This window comes from Berghia stephanieae, chromosome 3, assembly GCF_034508935.2.
Source record: "Berghia stephanieae isolate SIO BIC M18660-M18661 chromosome 3, UCSD_Bste_1.3, whole genome shotgun sequence".
NCBI lineage: Eukaryota > Metazoa > Mollusca > Gastropoda > Nudibranchia > Aeolidiidae > Berghia > Berghia stephanieae.
Genome location: NC_088362.1, coordinates 6,765,163 through 6,781,460, shown reverse-complemented (window position 1 = coordinate 6,781,460; position 16,298 = coordinate 6,765,163). Strand labels below are relative to the sequence as shown.

The following is a 16,298-nucleotide window of genomic DNA, read 5'->3' as shown; positions in this document are numbered from 1 at the left end:
AAATTCTATCAATCAGACTATAAACGTTTAAGATTACACATAGTTCTGTGTGTTGGTACTTTATATATCTGTCTGGTAGATGTGAGTATTTTAACCTTAACGCATAGCATCAATAGGGGTAGAAATCATGTATTTTGTGTTATATATATTTTTTTTTCCCTAAAATGTAATTTTTTGTTTGTAGCTTGTAGAAAGTGTCTGCTAATATATCTAAATGTTAACACATCATTCCTTAACACCGTTTTATCAGTTCTGGTACTGATGTGATTCGTATGTTGTTTGACACCCTGTATGCCATAGCCCACCACCTCTTTGAGAATCCCTCACAACAAACTGATCACCTGAAGGCCACTCTTGCTCATTTCCTTAAGGTAAGTTGTAATGCATGGTTTTTTTTTTTATCAGGGAAAACTATCTAAAAAAAAAAGGGAAAGGGGGGGGGGGGGGGGTGAGGCTTGAATGCTCCATGTTGTTAATTGGATTCACTAGTCTGATGTCACATCGCCCAGCAATGGCGGCCATCTTGGTTCTAAACAAAGAAAAAGCTGTACTATTTATATAGATCTTTTATAGAACGTTTCATATGTCATGTGATCAAAATGTGTAAAAGTCAAAACATGATCAGATTTATAATGTTATTTTTCCCTCTGGATACGCTTTTATGCTCGTCGGAGAAATATTTCATAAGGGCATCCGCCATTGTTCCGATAGTTTAGAGCCAGTTACTAAGTTACCATGCGTCGTTACGAGGGAAGTGACGTTACGACTGTTGAAGCCTATTGTTAAGTATTTTGTTCTTTTTTCAAGCTGTTATATTAATTTTTTGTTCAATAGTGGTTATTGTTATGTATTTTTCACCTGCATGCTTATTTTCTACTTCTTTTTTTTTTTTTTTTTCCAACATCTGGCCCTTCAGCTTATGAACAAAATAATTGTAATGTTGAGAGTAATGCACTGAAACAGCTGATGTGAAGATAGATCAAGGAGTGTTTTGTTAAGTGTTGAACCTTGATGACAAACTCATTATATGATTGATGAAAGTGAAAGAGCACAATACTGAAAACTTTATAAATAATTGAGTTTTCCAACATTAATTCTAATTTTCAATATTATTATGAACCATTATTTCGGTATTTTAAAAATTTGCTTTTCATCCATCAGCCAGATTGAAAGATGTCAACAATAAAAGGAATAATTGAAATATCATTTTTGAAATTTCACACTCATTATTAAATAATCTATTTTTTTTTAGATTAGTATTTAATTTCTGTTTCAATAATTCTAATAATATCTTTGATGATTTGTTATTGAAAGATTGCTATCATTTAAACTATTTTGAACTGAATTATGCAGTGCCGATGGTTTTCCTCCGATCCTCAGAAATCCGCGATTTTGGAGTCCAGAGGAGGAATTTCCTCCTTTTGAAAATTACATTTTCTCGAAACAATGTGCTAGCAATAAGAGAGTTGATGTGTGGTGGAACACACAGGTGCAGTTTCCCACTCTCCAGAAGTTAGCTAGAGTATCAATGATAGTCTATCATCTCAATTGCTCTAAAAGTGGGGTTTAGTGCAGTAAAAATGGGGCTTAAAGGCAATCGTTCAACATTTTCCTACTTTTTCACTTTTTGTCACCATCAGCACTGATTATGTATATCTTTTTAAAAAAAGAAAGATTTGGCATCAGTATCTTTAATTACATATTTTTCTCCTTTAAATTCTCAGCTCGTGTTCAAGATGCTATTGTTGGATAACTTTGACCTTAGTCTTCAAGATGTAGCCAGTAGCTGCCTTTTTAGTCTGATCTGCTGCAATCAGGTGAGGTCTAAATTGTTCAATAAAAAAGTTTCCTTCTTCAGGCCTCAAAGTGGGCCGGGAAAACCAGGAAAAGCCGGGAGTTTTATTTTGAAAATTCCCGACCTGGAAAAGTCAGGAAAATCTGTGAAAATTGCCTTGGACCGAGAAAAGACAGTGAGAAAAATCCAGGTGAACAACAACCCAACATGTATTCTTCCGCGTAATCATTACCCAACCTGAGAACGATCAGCTTAGAATTTGTATCTGTTTTGTTTATGAAAACTGTACTGTAGGTCAAGGTTAAAACAATGTACTTGTACACATTTTATTATTCAATAAGCCATTTCTTTTAGAATTTGAAAGCTTTGTCGATTCAAGGTCTCCACAGATACCGGTATATCCCTCATCGAACACACTACTGGTTGTGGTAAGTGGTCTAGATTTGATGAGCATGCTTGAAATTACTACCTTAAAGTTCTCCCCAGAGCCTGGAAAAAAAACAGGATAAAGCAGGGGAAAATATTTTCCTGAATCACTTCTAGGCCTGCTTCTTTCTTTTAGAGTCGATTTATACCGACAGTAATCAATGCTTGCTATGCTGTTCATAGAGTGCTAGTATACAGCAAAGAAAATGTTGCCAGTTCTAATAGAGTCAGTCACTCCATCATGGAGGCTATGTGGTCTTGTGGTATGACACTCGTTTTCGGATCGGAAGGTCCTGGGTTCGAGCCTCGCTCGGTGCATAGTTGAGTCTTTGGAAAAGGCTCTTTACTCACATTCTCTCACCGTACTCGGGTGTAATATGAGCACTTGGCCGTTAACAACGTTGTCTCTGTCCGAAAAAAATTATAATATCGCCTTACGGGCGTCATGTCTTGTCCTAAATGTTAAATGTCGCTGTTGGACAGGGACCCCTTGTAAAGCATTTTGAGCATGTTTAGTGGATGTTGCGCTATATAAAAGCTCTTTATTTTCTTCTTCTCTTTTTTTTTTTTTTAAATGGAGGCAAGAGGCATCAGAAATAAGCTGAACTGAACCTGACAACAATATCCGGTCCCCTTTTTTTGTGAGGTGATAGTTTTAACAGCTGTACCATCTGGGCCACCGGTCTTTCTATCAAATAGGGAATGAGATTAGCGGAAGAGTAGCGTCCCTTGATTGGACGTCACCCATAGTCTGTGAAGTCACCGGTGGAAAAGTTATTAGAGAGAGAACGTCATGTTGGTTGTGCGCATGCGTCTCTCGTCCTCGCCTTGTTTTTCTGGGGGCAGCGTCGCTCAGCGATACGCTCTTTGCTTCCTACCCGAAAGGTATTGAGTTCGATCACCTGCCGCTGCACTGTGTGGCCTTGAGCAAGTCACCTCACCTTAGCTCAATTTGCGGCACTGCACTGCAGCTGACACCAGGGTTATTCCAGTCTTCCCTTGGAATAGACCCTAGAGACAAATTTCCCCTATGGGATGAATAAAGGGAATTTTATTTTTTATTTTTATTTTAAGTATGAATATTCAATATTATCCATCTCCAGGATCTGTACAAGAACTTAGTGAATGAACTTATTCAAGTCCAAGCAGAGGAATACCAGCAGAGACTGCTTCAGGCCTTCAATGAACTTACACCTCCGTCACTTCCACTCTCAGTACAACGGCAGAACAAAATTACATTCAAGACAAACTTTGACTCCTTTTTGATTAACGTTCGAGGATTTCTCTGCGTCAGATAGTCTTCACAGTTCTAATTCTTTTCTAGTCACAATAAGGATGAGAAGAAATCTGTAAAGGAGATTGTGAACTCGGCCTTTTGGAAAAGGGTAGAAAGATGGGGTAAGTAACTCATCTTTGAATTCAAAGGTTGCTGGATTAAATCCTGGTAAAGAACTTGAATTTTTGCCCAAAGAATCTGAAGATTCTATCCAATACTCCCAACTACAGGCGGGTGTTTTTAAAAAAAACAAAGAACGTTATTTGTACGGTAAGATGTTGATAAGTCTTATCTCTGGTTGATCTCTATAAAGGTTTTCCAATATTGTACTAACTGTTATCACCATCGCACTCGTGTTATGCAGTAGTATATATTTTAAATCAAACATACCGAGGTGTTTTAGGTGAGTGAAAAAGACGTGTCAATGTCAGTGATTTTGTCTCTTTGTTTTCTTGGATATTATTTTTGTTTCGTTTTTTTAAAAAACTTCTGTATTGTTGGTACTTTAAAAAGAAACTAATCCAAAAAACACTTTTTTTAATGCTGAATAGTTGGTTTTTTATTCCCATTTCTGCTGTGTATTCAAGAGTATCGACTGTGTCGATAACGATAACGATATCTTTCCGTTACCTTCCTCAACTCTTTTTTTACATCACTGAAATAGTTCTTATTCACTGTGAGGTTAGACTGCTAGTCATACTACGATTGTTGAGAAAGCCAGTATGCCATTAAAATTTGGGTCATGCTTGACGTGTAAATGGCATTTATTGATGTGTTGGGACTATTAACTTTGCTGTATACTATACCACTTTCAATTTATAAATGTTATTATTTGTGGCGTGTAGATGAAGAGAGTGGTAGGAGTATAATTTGTTTTATCCATCCATTTCTGTAATCTGTTGTTGATTTCAAAGGTTGTTTGCAACATTCCATAATTGGATACGAAACTTTTCCTTGGTTAAAGTATCAATTTGTAATAAACGAAGTGAGTGATCGAAATGTCAATTAATAATTGAATGTTGAATTTATCCAGCATGCATTAAAAAAAAATTTTTTTTTTTTTTGAATGCACATTTTAGTGTGTTAAAATATTACCCTGATTCATAATTCACTTTTAATATGACATTTACAAGCATAGAGGAAATAGAGAATTGGAAGATTTTGAATTGAATTAAAAGCCTTTATAACTTGTATGGGGTATGATTGTGATTATGATGATGATGATCATCGTAATAAATGTAAATATTCAGACAGTTAAAGCACACTCTTAGCGCACAAATAGATTTTTCTTATTGATCAAAGCTGATTATAACCATAAAATCAAGACCTCTCACATTAGTATTCCTATGGAAAGAATAGAAGAAGGATTGATTGATGATTTCACTTTTTAAACAAGTTGACCTAAAAAAAATTATTATGATAATAATGCAAACAATTGAATAAGCTTTTCGTGTGCTGACATAACCAAAATAGGGCTGCAAGCGCAGTTAACTTCAACAACAAACAGTGCTTCACAATATAAGTTGCGTTATTGACATCAGATCTTTATTACTTATTTGTTTAAGCTTTCCCAAAAATATTTATTGATGCCTGTAGCGAGGTGTACACAAATATTCTTGAGCTCAAGTGTTCAAAGGGCCTTTAGTAATTCAGGACACAATGGGAGGGCCAGACTTTGCAGTTGCAGACATCATAACCATCTAGCCAGTTACTTGTAAGGAAAGTTGAGGCAAGGTTATAAGTCAACCATCAAAATACCTCAATAATAAGTAATTCAAGTCATTATTTTTTAAATATAAAATTAAATAAATGAAATGCAATTATGACAAGAATATATGCAACCTGTGCCTTCTGTCTAAAGACAGTTTGATGCATTATATTATACAATGATGAAGCAAGAGGTTAAGTTTGTCATAACGAAAGACTTTAAAAAATTGAAATTATAAAATTTGGCAAGTTGGCATGTAGATAAGTTTGTCGTGTCATTGCACGTATGTCATTTGAGAAATAGATAAAATCTATTGATATTTTTTCAGAAATTACTCGCATAACTGAAGGATTTCACGCCAACTAATCCTATTTCTATAAGTGACTTTATTGTTTTGAAGCAACTTTTCCTACAATGTTTATAGTAAATGTGACCCCTCGTCTCAAAATGGTATTAAGTCTGGATGATTAAGATGCTGGAAATGGAATTTGTAGCCAGAAATATCATGCTTAAGTTGGGTTTATATGCTTTATAGAGGAGGAGGAATATCATATTTTACTGTGCTATATACCAATGTGTCATATTCTTGACCAGTTTAACTATAATTTGACTTTTTAGCAGCTGGTCCATCCCGACATAATACCGTTTTGAGACGAGGGGTCACAAATATGAAATCTTTTGTCAGCTTGGTGTCATCACTGTATTTAACTCTGTATTTTCACCACTTTCTTTTGTTATTTTTTACCATTCCCTTTGTGTCAACTAACATGGATGTTTTCAGATAGATTAAGACTTATTCTAAATCTGAATTTATAGTTTTGAGGGGAAAAAAGTTGTAACAATTGAATTTGTTAAGATTGTTTATACATATAAATACAATCAGATGAAAGTTGTTTACTTGTTTACATAAATTACCGTCAGAGATGTTTTCAGATTAAGACTTATTCTAAATCTGAATTTATAGTTTTGAGGGAAAGAATTTGTTAAGATTGTTTATATGAATACAATCAGATGAACCTCCCATAGTGGGCAGGCAGGGAGGTACATACTGTGTCTTCTATCTCCCTGTTTCTGTTTTCCAACTTGTTTTCTGTCTTTGTCTTGGAATGAGATGACTTGGTTTTGTCCTGATTCTGGCCGGATACTCTAGCTGAGAGGGAACAGTCAAATGTATAGTTATAGTTTTGGGAGATGAATTTTTTTCCCTTGTAAATCATCTCTCTGTTATGCACTGTATTATGTTTTGTTTATGTATTATATATGATTTGTAAACATTTGAGTGTATTCCTCTTAGTGGGGACCTGTGCTTGTGTCTGGATGATACTTTTAGGTGATCTCAAACTAAGTACTTTGATAGTGTGCTCTTGGAATCTACATATGTTCTCTATTTTAACCAATTCCCCTTTGTCTGCCTTATTCTTGGATGCTATAATTGTCATTCTAGAACTTTTTACTATCCCCATTTTCTTCCTTTTTACTGGCGCTTATATGACCTAAATGTGTTGCAAGCGCCATAAAACACTTAAAAACAAAAACAAAACAATCAGGTGAAAGTTGTTTACTCGTTTACACAAATGACTGTGAGAGGAAAGCTGTGTAACTATCTAAGCCACGCATGCTTTTAAAAATGTACTCAATTTTTTGAATGTTGAATGTTATTACTTTATCTGTTTATCTGAAATGATACAGAATCTTTTCCTGCTGATTGTAAGAAGGGCAAACTGTGATACTTTTCCATATTTATGTTTGTTAGTGAAACGTGTCCTCATTCTCACCTTGTGAAGTGTGTCCTCATTCTCACTTTTCCAACTATATATATTTTTTTTCTTCATTTTATGGACACGTGCATATCACATGTATGTAAACACTCATACCAAACGCTAAACAACTTTTGTTACTGCTGTTTCTTTGCATAAATGGGAAGATTTATGCTGGCCAATATAATGGTATTATAGTAAATTGTTGTTCTTATTTTCCCCCCCCCCCCCCCCCCCCCCCATCTCTTATTATTTTATTTTGTTGAAATGTTTTAATGTTTTGACAAGAGTGGCGGGGGAGGGGGGTGGGGAGGGAGCGGTGGCTATCAAAATTCTGCAAATAGATAGTGTTCGCTTGGCTAAGAAGCTCATAACATTGCTGTCCTGAAGTATAACGGACCAACACACAAAACTGTGTATCCATGAACGTTTATAGAGTCAGGTTAATACAGTTCAGTGAGCATTACTCATAAACGCGGATGGCAAAAAAAAAAAAACAATAACAAAGACCTGAGTGACGTCATCTTCGAACTATCTATAGCTTTTTTTTTTCTCTTGATACAAGGGATTGACAGTTAGACAACTGAAATCCTAGTTTAATTTTTAAACACATGGTAACAACTTTTTTGGGGTATTTACTTGGATTTTGATTTAATAATATCATATTTTCACTATGCTATGGATGGGCGGAAACTGCTTGATGTGCCAAAATTATGTAAGTATGATATTCTATGACTTAATTGCTTACTTTTTAAGATCTTACTCTTTTTGCCCAAATCTTACTCTTTTTTATCATCAATTGTACTCTTTTTGCCCGTCTGGGGTTGGCAGCTCTGACGTCCTCTCAGGGATGAGAATCGGTTGCTTCCTAGGGGTTTGGGTGTTGTTCTTTATTGGTCCAGTTTTGCTGTTTCTTTTCTGTTCTGTCTCCTAGTTTAAATTTGTCACTTTTGTGTGAGTATTGTGTCCTTGTGTATTACACGAATTTGGATTTCTTGAGGACTTTTTTTTTTTTTGCTGAGAAGCAATCACATGGATAAATTTTCTTTTTTTTTCTTTTTTTTTTTTTCAAATAGAAGATGGCATATAATAATTTGTCTTGTAAATCAAACGAAGGGTACACAATTGATTTTGGGATCTACCTCCGTTCCCTCATTGATCTAGTGTACCCTTTGCCTCTTTTTTTTTTTTTCAAAGGTATTTTTGTATTCACAAACTCTAGATCATTATCTTTTACTTTTAGTTGTCTCATCTTCTTTCTTTTTTCTTTTTTTTTCTTTTTCACACTGTGCAGATATGGCCTGAAAGTATCACATGCTCAGCATTTTCAACATATTTCTTTGTTATCTTGATCATTCCTTTATCCAAATTGATATTGTTTTCCTCCTAAACTGAGATTTATCTTTTAAATGTTTAAATATATATGAGGTTTTGACATAAGTTATCTCTGGGTGGAGATCCTGACCTCCCATAGTGGGCAGGGAGGTACATGTTATGTCTTCTATCCCCCCCAACCCGTTTTCCAATTGTTTCCTGTCGTTGTCTTGGAATGAGATTACTTAGTTTTGTCCTGATCCTTGCTGGAGCTCCTTGGCTGGGAGGGAAACAGTCGAATGTATAGATATAGTTTTGGGAGATGATATTTTTTCCTTGTAAATCATCTCTCTGTTATGCATTGTATTATGTTTAGTTTACATATTATATTATATGATTGGTAAACATTTGAGTGTATTCCTCTTAGTTGGGACCTGGGCTTGTTCTGGATGAGACTTTTAGGTGATCTCAAACTAAGTACATTGGTGGTATGCTCTTGGAATCTACATCTGATCCCTATTTGTTCCCAGTTCCCCTATGTCTTACTTTTTCTTGGGTGCTTTAATTGTAATTCTATAACTTTCTACTATCCCATTTTCTTCCTTAATGTGTTGCAAGCGCTGTAAAACCCTTAAAAACAAAAACAAAACAAATGATTCCACTATTGCATTTCGTCTTCTGTCATATTTGATTATGTTTGTCCGCTGTCTCATCCAACATTAAAGGAATTTAAAAAATGCACTGCTGTTGCTGAAATCCAATTTGGTTGATTTTGGGAGGGGGAGGGGGGGGGGGGGGGGGGGGGGGGGTGATTATTAAAGATTGTGAGATTAAAGTTTTTAATTTGTGAACTATCTCATCTGTAGTCCATCCATTTTTGACAGTAATTATGTACTTACAGAAAAGTGAGTGGAGCAGGCACTTATGTTGATAACAACAAGAGATGAAGTGAGTAGGAAAGTGCCAGAAGACAATAGAGAATAAAAAATTTTCGAGGCGGTGATGGGGGTTTGAAACCGCGGCCTTACTGGTACGACAACTCCGTCTGGCCGGTGAGAGCGTGACTCTACCGTATGAGCTATCCAGGCAGAGTTGTCGGACCAGTAAGGTCGCGGGTTCAAACCCCCATCACTGCCGCGAACATTTTTTTATTCTCTATTGTCTTCTGGCACTTTCCTACTCACTTCATCTCTTGTTGTTATGTACTTACAGTCTCGGTGGGATTTTTATGTGATCTCCACATAGGATATATTATTGGTCCTGGATCTGCTTATCTGAACACAGTGCGTCTTGAGACAAAAATGACTTGTCACAGCCTCATTTATTTTTTTAAAAATTAGATTTAATGAATGATTGGTAAGATCATTATTGCGTTGTTTTTTTTTTTTGTTTTAAAAATTTGTTGGTTTTTTTTTTTTTTTTGTTTGTCTCATCCTTGATTCAGAAACTTGACTGAGTCTTGCACGTTCCTTGTATATTGTTGATTTGTTTTAAAGTTGATGGCATTTTGTCGACATCGTGCAATCTATCATGATTACAGCTCACTTTTGATTCTTTTTCAATCTGTAAAATTTGTTATATTGATAAATATCATCTTATATGGCGGCACATAATGTAATATAATATCATACCAATGCATTCTGTAACTGTCCTTTACTGAGGTAAAATAATTCTACTGTATTAAATGGGGTTTTGGTTTGTTGATTTGTTTCATATATTTTTGTTTTGTTTTGTTTTTTGTTTTTTTTCCTTTTTTTGCTGACCCTGAAAAAAAGGTGACAGTGACCATCTCCTGTGTACTGTATTTCGGGACAAAACTACCAAAATCACTTGTCAGGATGAACTGAGTACTTTTGTACCAAACGAGTGAGAGAAAATCATGGGTTGGGGATCACAGCATGTCATTTAGTGGGATCCTGTGCTCGTATCTGGATGGGACCCTTTTGGTGATCTTAAACTAAGTACATAGGTAGTATGCTCTTGGGATCTAAATCTGTTCCCTATTTGAACAAGTTCCCCTTTGTCTTATTTTTTCTTGGGTACTTAGATTTTAATTCTAGGACTTTTTTACTATTTCATTTTCTTCCATTTTACTGGTACTGATATAACCTAAAACCCTTTAAAACTGACTGGACATTTGTGTTGGAATATTATTGGGAAGTTGTTGCAGAATGATCGTTCCAATTTTATCTCTCAGCGGGTGGTTGGATGGGAGCATCACCCTTGAATCATATACCTATGATGTTCGCATGGGTGTACGATCCGATAGTGATGTCGTTTCTTCTTCTCTTTACTAGCCTATCCTGCTTCTTTGGTTTGTGATTGTATTTTTGACAGGGGATATTTTTTTTCCTGTAAATCCTCTGCCTGTTTGTTCTTGGTTATTTATAATTTAGCTTATGATATCTTTAGGTTATGATTTTGATTGACATTTGTACTATTTTTGTTAGATTGCTTGTTTTTTTGTTTCAGCGGTCTCTCATATAACCTCAATTGTGTTGGAAGAGACCTAAAGCAACAAACAAAAAAAAAAACAAAAAACAATTTTATCTCTGGGATAGTTCATTGCCACAGTTATAATTATACTATAATTATGTTGAATCTCTTGGAGAAGTATGCGTCTTCTTCATATATATATATATATACTCATAATTCATTCATTTTTTTTATAAGAGAGAGAGAGAGAGAGAGTCTGTGATAACTGCAAGCGTGTACCTTTGTTGAACAAAAGTTTTTCCCATTGATATAATCATTTCTGTTGTCAACAGATCGATTGCTTGCATCTTGCCATTAGCCTTTGTTTAATCATCATCATCCATGGTGGCTTGCGCTCTTGAGCACGTTGCCAGTCAGCTGTCTCCACGAATCACGATCCTCTGCGGTGCGCATGAAATCTGTGTTGCTTTTTAAGTCACATTTGGCCATTCTTAGGTTATTTAAATAAGTCATTCTTTGTCTTCCTCGAGCTCTCTTTCCTTCGATCATCCCAGATGTTACCAACTTTAATACATAGATTTAATTTGTTGGAATCTATATAACCAGGCATTTTGTAAGATTGCTGTTTGACATTGAAGTTAAGTCTCCTGTTGGGTCATGGTCTGTGACTGGGTGGAGTTCCTGACCTCCCATAGCGGGCAGGGAGGTACATATACTGTGTCTTCTATCCCTGTATATCTGTTTTCCAACTTGCATTCTGTCTTTGTCTTGGAATGAGATTACTTGGTTCTGTCATGACCCTGGCTCGAGTCCTGGCTGGGAGGGAAACAGTCAAATGCATAGTTATTGTTTTTGGAGATGATTTATTTTCCTTGTTTTTTTTATTATATTTGTTATTTTGAATTTATAATGTAAGTATTTGAGTGTATTCTTCTTATCGGGGGCCATGCTTGTGTCCAGATGAGACTTATTGGTGATCTCAAACTAAGTACATTGGTGGTATGCTCTTGGAATCTACATCTGATCCCTATTTGTTCCCAGTTCCCCTCTGTCTTACTTTTGCTTGGATGCTTTAATTGCAATTCTAGAACTTTTTACTATCCCATTTTCTTCCTTTTTACTGGCGCTGATATAACCTAAATGTGTTGCAAGCGCCGTAAAACCCTTAAAAACAAAGAAACAAAAAAAAATCATTGTCTGTGCCATTTTCATTCTTAAGTAGTGGAATGCTTCAACATGGAATATGATTTCTCATGTGAGAAAATCTCGTGTTATTTAGACGGCAATAGCTAAACTGTAAGACACAAACATTAATAAAAATGTATTGATATTTGGTTGAGATGGTTAAATATTCGGCCATATCATTATCATGCTTGTTGAATAATAAAGGGTATGATCAAAATTACCTTGATCGGCATATCCTTAGATTTGTGGACACTATTATTTTTCATTCCCACATGTAAATTTTGTATTCCTATTAATACTAAACCCATCTATACTGCCTGTGTATTGAGTTGGATGTCAAGGGGCCTCAGCACTCGTGGATCCAATGTTTTTTTTAATCGTTCAATTTGACTAAATAGGTTACGTTAGTTAGAAATATAAAGATTGGGTTAATAAAAAAAAATTCCATGCCATGTTGCCATGAACTGCCAACCCTTCCGCTTTTGGCGGAATCATTCCTATTTTCACTCTTCCTTTTTGTACTATTCCGCCATTGTCTCTAAAATTCCAATTTAAAAAAAAAAATGGGGGGGGGGGGGGGGGGGGGGGTTGGTGAAAGGTGAAATTCCTCTTTTTTGTCTCAAATTCCAATTTTCAGGTGTTCTGATTCCCTTATTGGAATGTGAAGAGTTGGCAGGTCTGTGATAATAGTGGCCATTGTTAAAAATAGATTTTCGTTCACTACCAGATTGTTTATAGATTTTTAACCCGATTTCAATATACATGTGGAATGTTTTTTTTATAAGCATTGTTACATCTTGTTTGTTGCCTGGTGAGATTTGGACTCTCTGCTTTATTTTCTGTGTCCGTGAAAATTTACAAAAATTGATATCAAACCAAAACAGTTAACTCATTTGAGTTTTATACTGATTATTTGTTGCATTTTTGTGTCAACTCATTTGCTTATTCTGTCACATTGCATTTTAGATGAACTTGGAGATTCACAAAATGTTCGTTAAAAAAATTGTTGTCACACATTTAAACAGATTCATCACAAATTTACACCCACTTGTAGAGGCGAAGAAAAGAATGCACTAACTAGATTTGTATTAGATGTTCCTGGGTGGGGATCCTGACCTCCCATAGTGGGCAGGGAGGTACGTGATGTATCTTATATACCCCCTTACCCGTTTTCCAATTGTTTCCTGTCATTGTCTTGGAATGAGATTACATACTTGGTTTTGTCATGACCCTTGCTGGATGGTCTCTGTTATGCATTGTATTATGTTTAGTTTACATATTATATTATATGATTTGTAAACATTTGAGTGTATTCCTCTTAGTTGGGACCTGTGCTTGTGTCTGGATGAGACTTTTTTTTTTCTCCGTTATGCACTTTTTTGTTTTGTTTAAATATTTTATATGATTTGTAATCATTTGAGTGTATCCCTCTGAGTTGGGACCTGTGCTCGTTTATGGATGAGACTTCAAACTAAGTACTTGGATAGTGTGCTCTTGACATCTACATCTGTTTCCTATTTGAACCAATTTCCCTTTGTCTTACCTTTTCTTGGGTGCTTTAATTGTAATTCTAGACCTTTTTACTATCCCATTTTCTTCCTTTTTACTGGCGCGGATATGACCTTAATGTGTTGCAAGCGCCGTAAAACCTTAAAAACAAACAAACAAAACAAGTTTGCAAAGAGATTATCTCCACCGTAGACCATTATTTATATTTATTCTGGTCTTAAATCTTATTTTGGTTTAAATTTTTATTTTTAAAATTAATTAATTGTTTAATTTTTTTTGTTTTTTTTTTGGTCTTGTATTATCATTACATCAAGTATGTGCATCATCCAAATTATAATACTGGTCATTTATTTTGGATATTTCATTTTAAACGCAGCAAAAGTTTGTCTTCCGAATTTTAAGCCACTTTCTTCTTAATCATATACATTGCAAATCAAGTCTATATACAGTACAGTGAAAAACCCCCAACTTGTTTCTTATTTGTGTTAGATTGGTGTCAATAAAATTAAGAAAATCAGTGATATTTATAATTTCACTCAACCATCCGCCTACATTGTGGATAATGAAGAATAGTTTGTAGGAAGTAAATATTATAATTCCCATTTATTATCCAATCTGAGACTTCCCCTTTGTCTTATTTTCTCTTGGGTGCTTTAATTGTAATTCTAGAACTTTTTACTATCCCATTTTCTTCCTTTTTACCGGCGCTGATATAACCTAAATGTGATGCAATGGCTGTAAAACCCTTAAAAACAAACAAAACAATTATAACTACCCATCATTTTCCGCTTAACTGGTGCTGAAATGACATAAGAATGTCGCAAGTACTGTAAAAGACCTAAGAACTTATTTTTAAAAATTCTCCCTCGTAAATTTATGACATTTCCTAAAATTAATCAGGGTTGGGGAGCATTACAATAATGTAAGCATCAGAAGAATATGAACGTTTTTCCTCTTACATTTTAGAAGAACGTACATACTTATAATCATTTTAATTCTCCACTTCACAATCACAATTATAATATTACTGACATCATCACCAAGTAAGTAACCTTATATTATAGTCACATAACAGCATTGACGCGTTCTTGGTTGTTTATAATATTGAAATTTGTATACAATTTGTTATATATATATATATATATATATATATATATATATATATTCATCACTGCCTTCGTTATAATAACTTCTTGATAAATGTATCGCAACATATTATTATTTTCTTGTTTTTCGTGGTGTAAATTTAGATATATATATTATATACATCTATGTTCATTGTTGAGAGTTTTGTTTGTTTTGGAGCAACAACAACAAAAAATAGTATGTGCCTGAAAAAATGAAGTACTGTCAACTGGGGAAACTTTGCCTAAAGGGGAAACTTTTCCTCTTGAATTTTGGACCAATAAGAGATTGTTTAGTCTAGTATTGTGACAATTATTTCCTTTGATAAAAATTCAAGTCTTTTTTTAACGGATTCAATAGCTCAAACAAAGCTGAGATTATTCAAAGTGCTCCAAAGTGTGCCGTTAAACCCTTAAAAACAAAACAAAACAAACCAGTGGCAAAATTTCCCCTTAAGGCAAAGTCACCCCTTTTGACGGTACACACACAATAATAAGTACACAGATAATCAGTTTTGAAAAATAATATCTCACAATCACAGATTTGCTGGTGGAAAGATTTTACTCCGTTTTTTTTTTTTTTTTTTTTTTTGTTTGTTTTTTTTTTCATTTCATTCAATGTTTGAAGTGTTTCGTGCCTATAGCATGTGGTAATAGAGCATTTCGTGTGTGAGTGTTTGCATTTTGTATGTAGAATGGATTGTTGGCACTTAACAGAATACAATAATAAAGAATGATTTTTTCCAATTATTTGCTTGGTTCATTTTTGTTTTATTCTTTATACAGGCGTTGGTTAGAGTTGGGGGGGGGGGGGGGGGGGGGGGGGGGTCCCTCGTTGATAAAGAAAAGAGCAAGGCTTCCTGCAATAAACTCGTTGATTTTGTCAATTTTGGAATCGTAAGTAGATATGAATTTCTTTACTTTTTTTTTTCTTTTCTTCTAATTTGTGACCCATCGTCTCAATCTATAGTGCATTCTGGGTGGGGTTCCTGACCTCCCATAGTGGGCAGGGAGGTACATTCTATGTCTTCTATCCCCCTATATCTGTTTTCCAACATGCTTTCTGTCTCTGGGTGGGGTTCCTGCCTCCCATAGTGGGCAGGGAGGTACATACTGTGTCTTCTATCCCCTTTATATCTGTTTTCCAACATGCTTTCTGTCTTTGTCTTGGAATGAGATTACTTGGTTTTGTCCTGGCCCTGGTCGGAGTCATGGCTGGGAGGGAAACAGTCAAATGCATATTTATTGTTTTGGGAGATTTTTTTTTCCTTGTAAACCATCTTTCTGTTATATATTATTATATTTGTTATTTTCAATATATAATGTAAGCATTTGAGTGTGTTCCTCTTTGTTGGATTTTGTGCTTGTGTCCGGATGAGACTTATAGATAGTATGCAGATGACGTCACTCAGGCCTTTGTTATGGTTTTTGCCATCCGCGTTTGTGAGTTGTTCTCACTAAACTGTATTAACCAGACTATAAAAGTTCATGGTTACACAGAGTTTGTGTGTTGGTCCGTTATACTTCCGGATGGCAATGTTGTGAACTCCTTGGCCAAGCGCATTCTATCTATTGATGATCTCAAACTAAGTACATTGGTGGTATGCTCTTGGAATCTACATCTGATCCCTATTTGGTCCCAGTTCCCCTTTGTCTTACTTTTTCTAGGATGCTTTAATTGTAATTCTAGAACGTTTTACTATCCCATTTTCTTTCTTTTTACTGGCGCTGATATAACCTAAATGTGTTGCAAGCGCCGTAAAACCCT

General features: G+C 35.1%; 1 protein-coding gene across 1 annotated transcript in view; it reads left to right on the top strand.

The window, feature by feature from the left end:
• LOC144967077 (exportin-4-like) overlaps nt 1-7,469 on the top strand; it is a 35,192-nt gene extending 27,723 nt beyond the window's left edge. The window contains exons 23-26 of the mRNA XM_078903896.1: nt 251-371; nt 1,725-1,817; nt 3,325-6,020; nt 6,170-7,469. Coding sequence (XP_078760022.1) covers nt 251-371; nt 1,725-1,817; nt 3,325-3,519 — 409 coding nt within the window. The 3' untranslated portion in view covers nt 3,520-6,020; nt 6,170-7,469. The remainder of the gene's footprint in view (nt 1-250; nt 372-1,724; nt 1,818-3,324; nt 6,021-6,169) is intronic.
• Nucleotides 7,470-16,298: the final 8,829 nt, after the last annotated feature.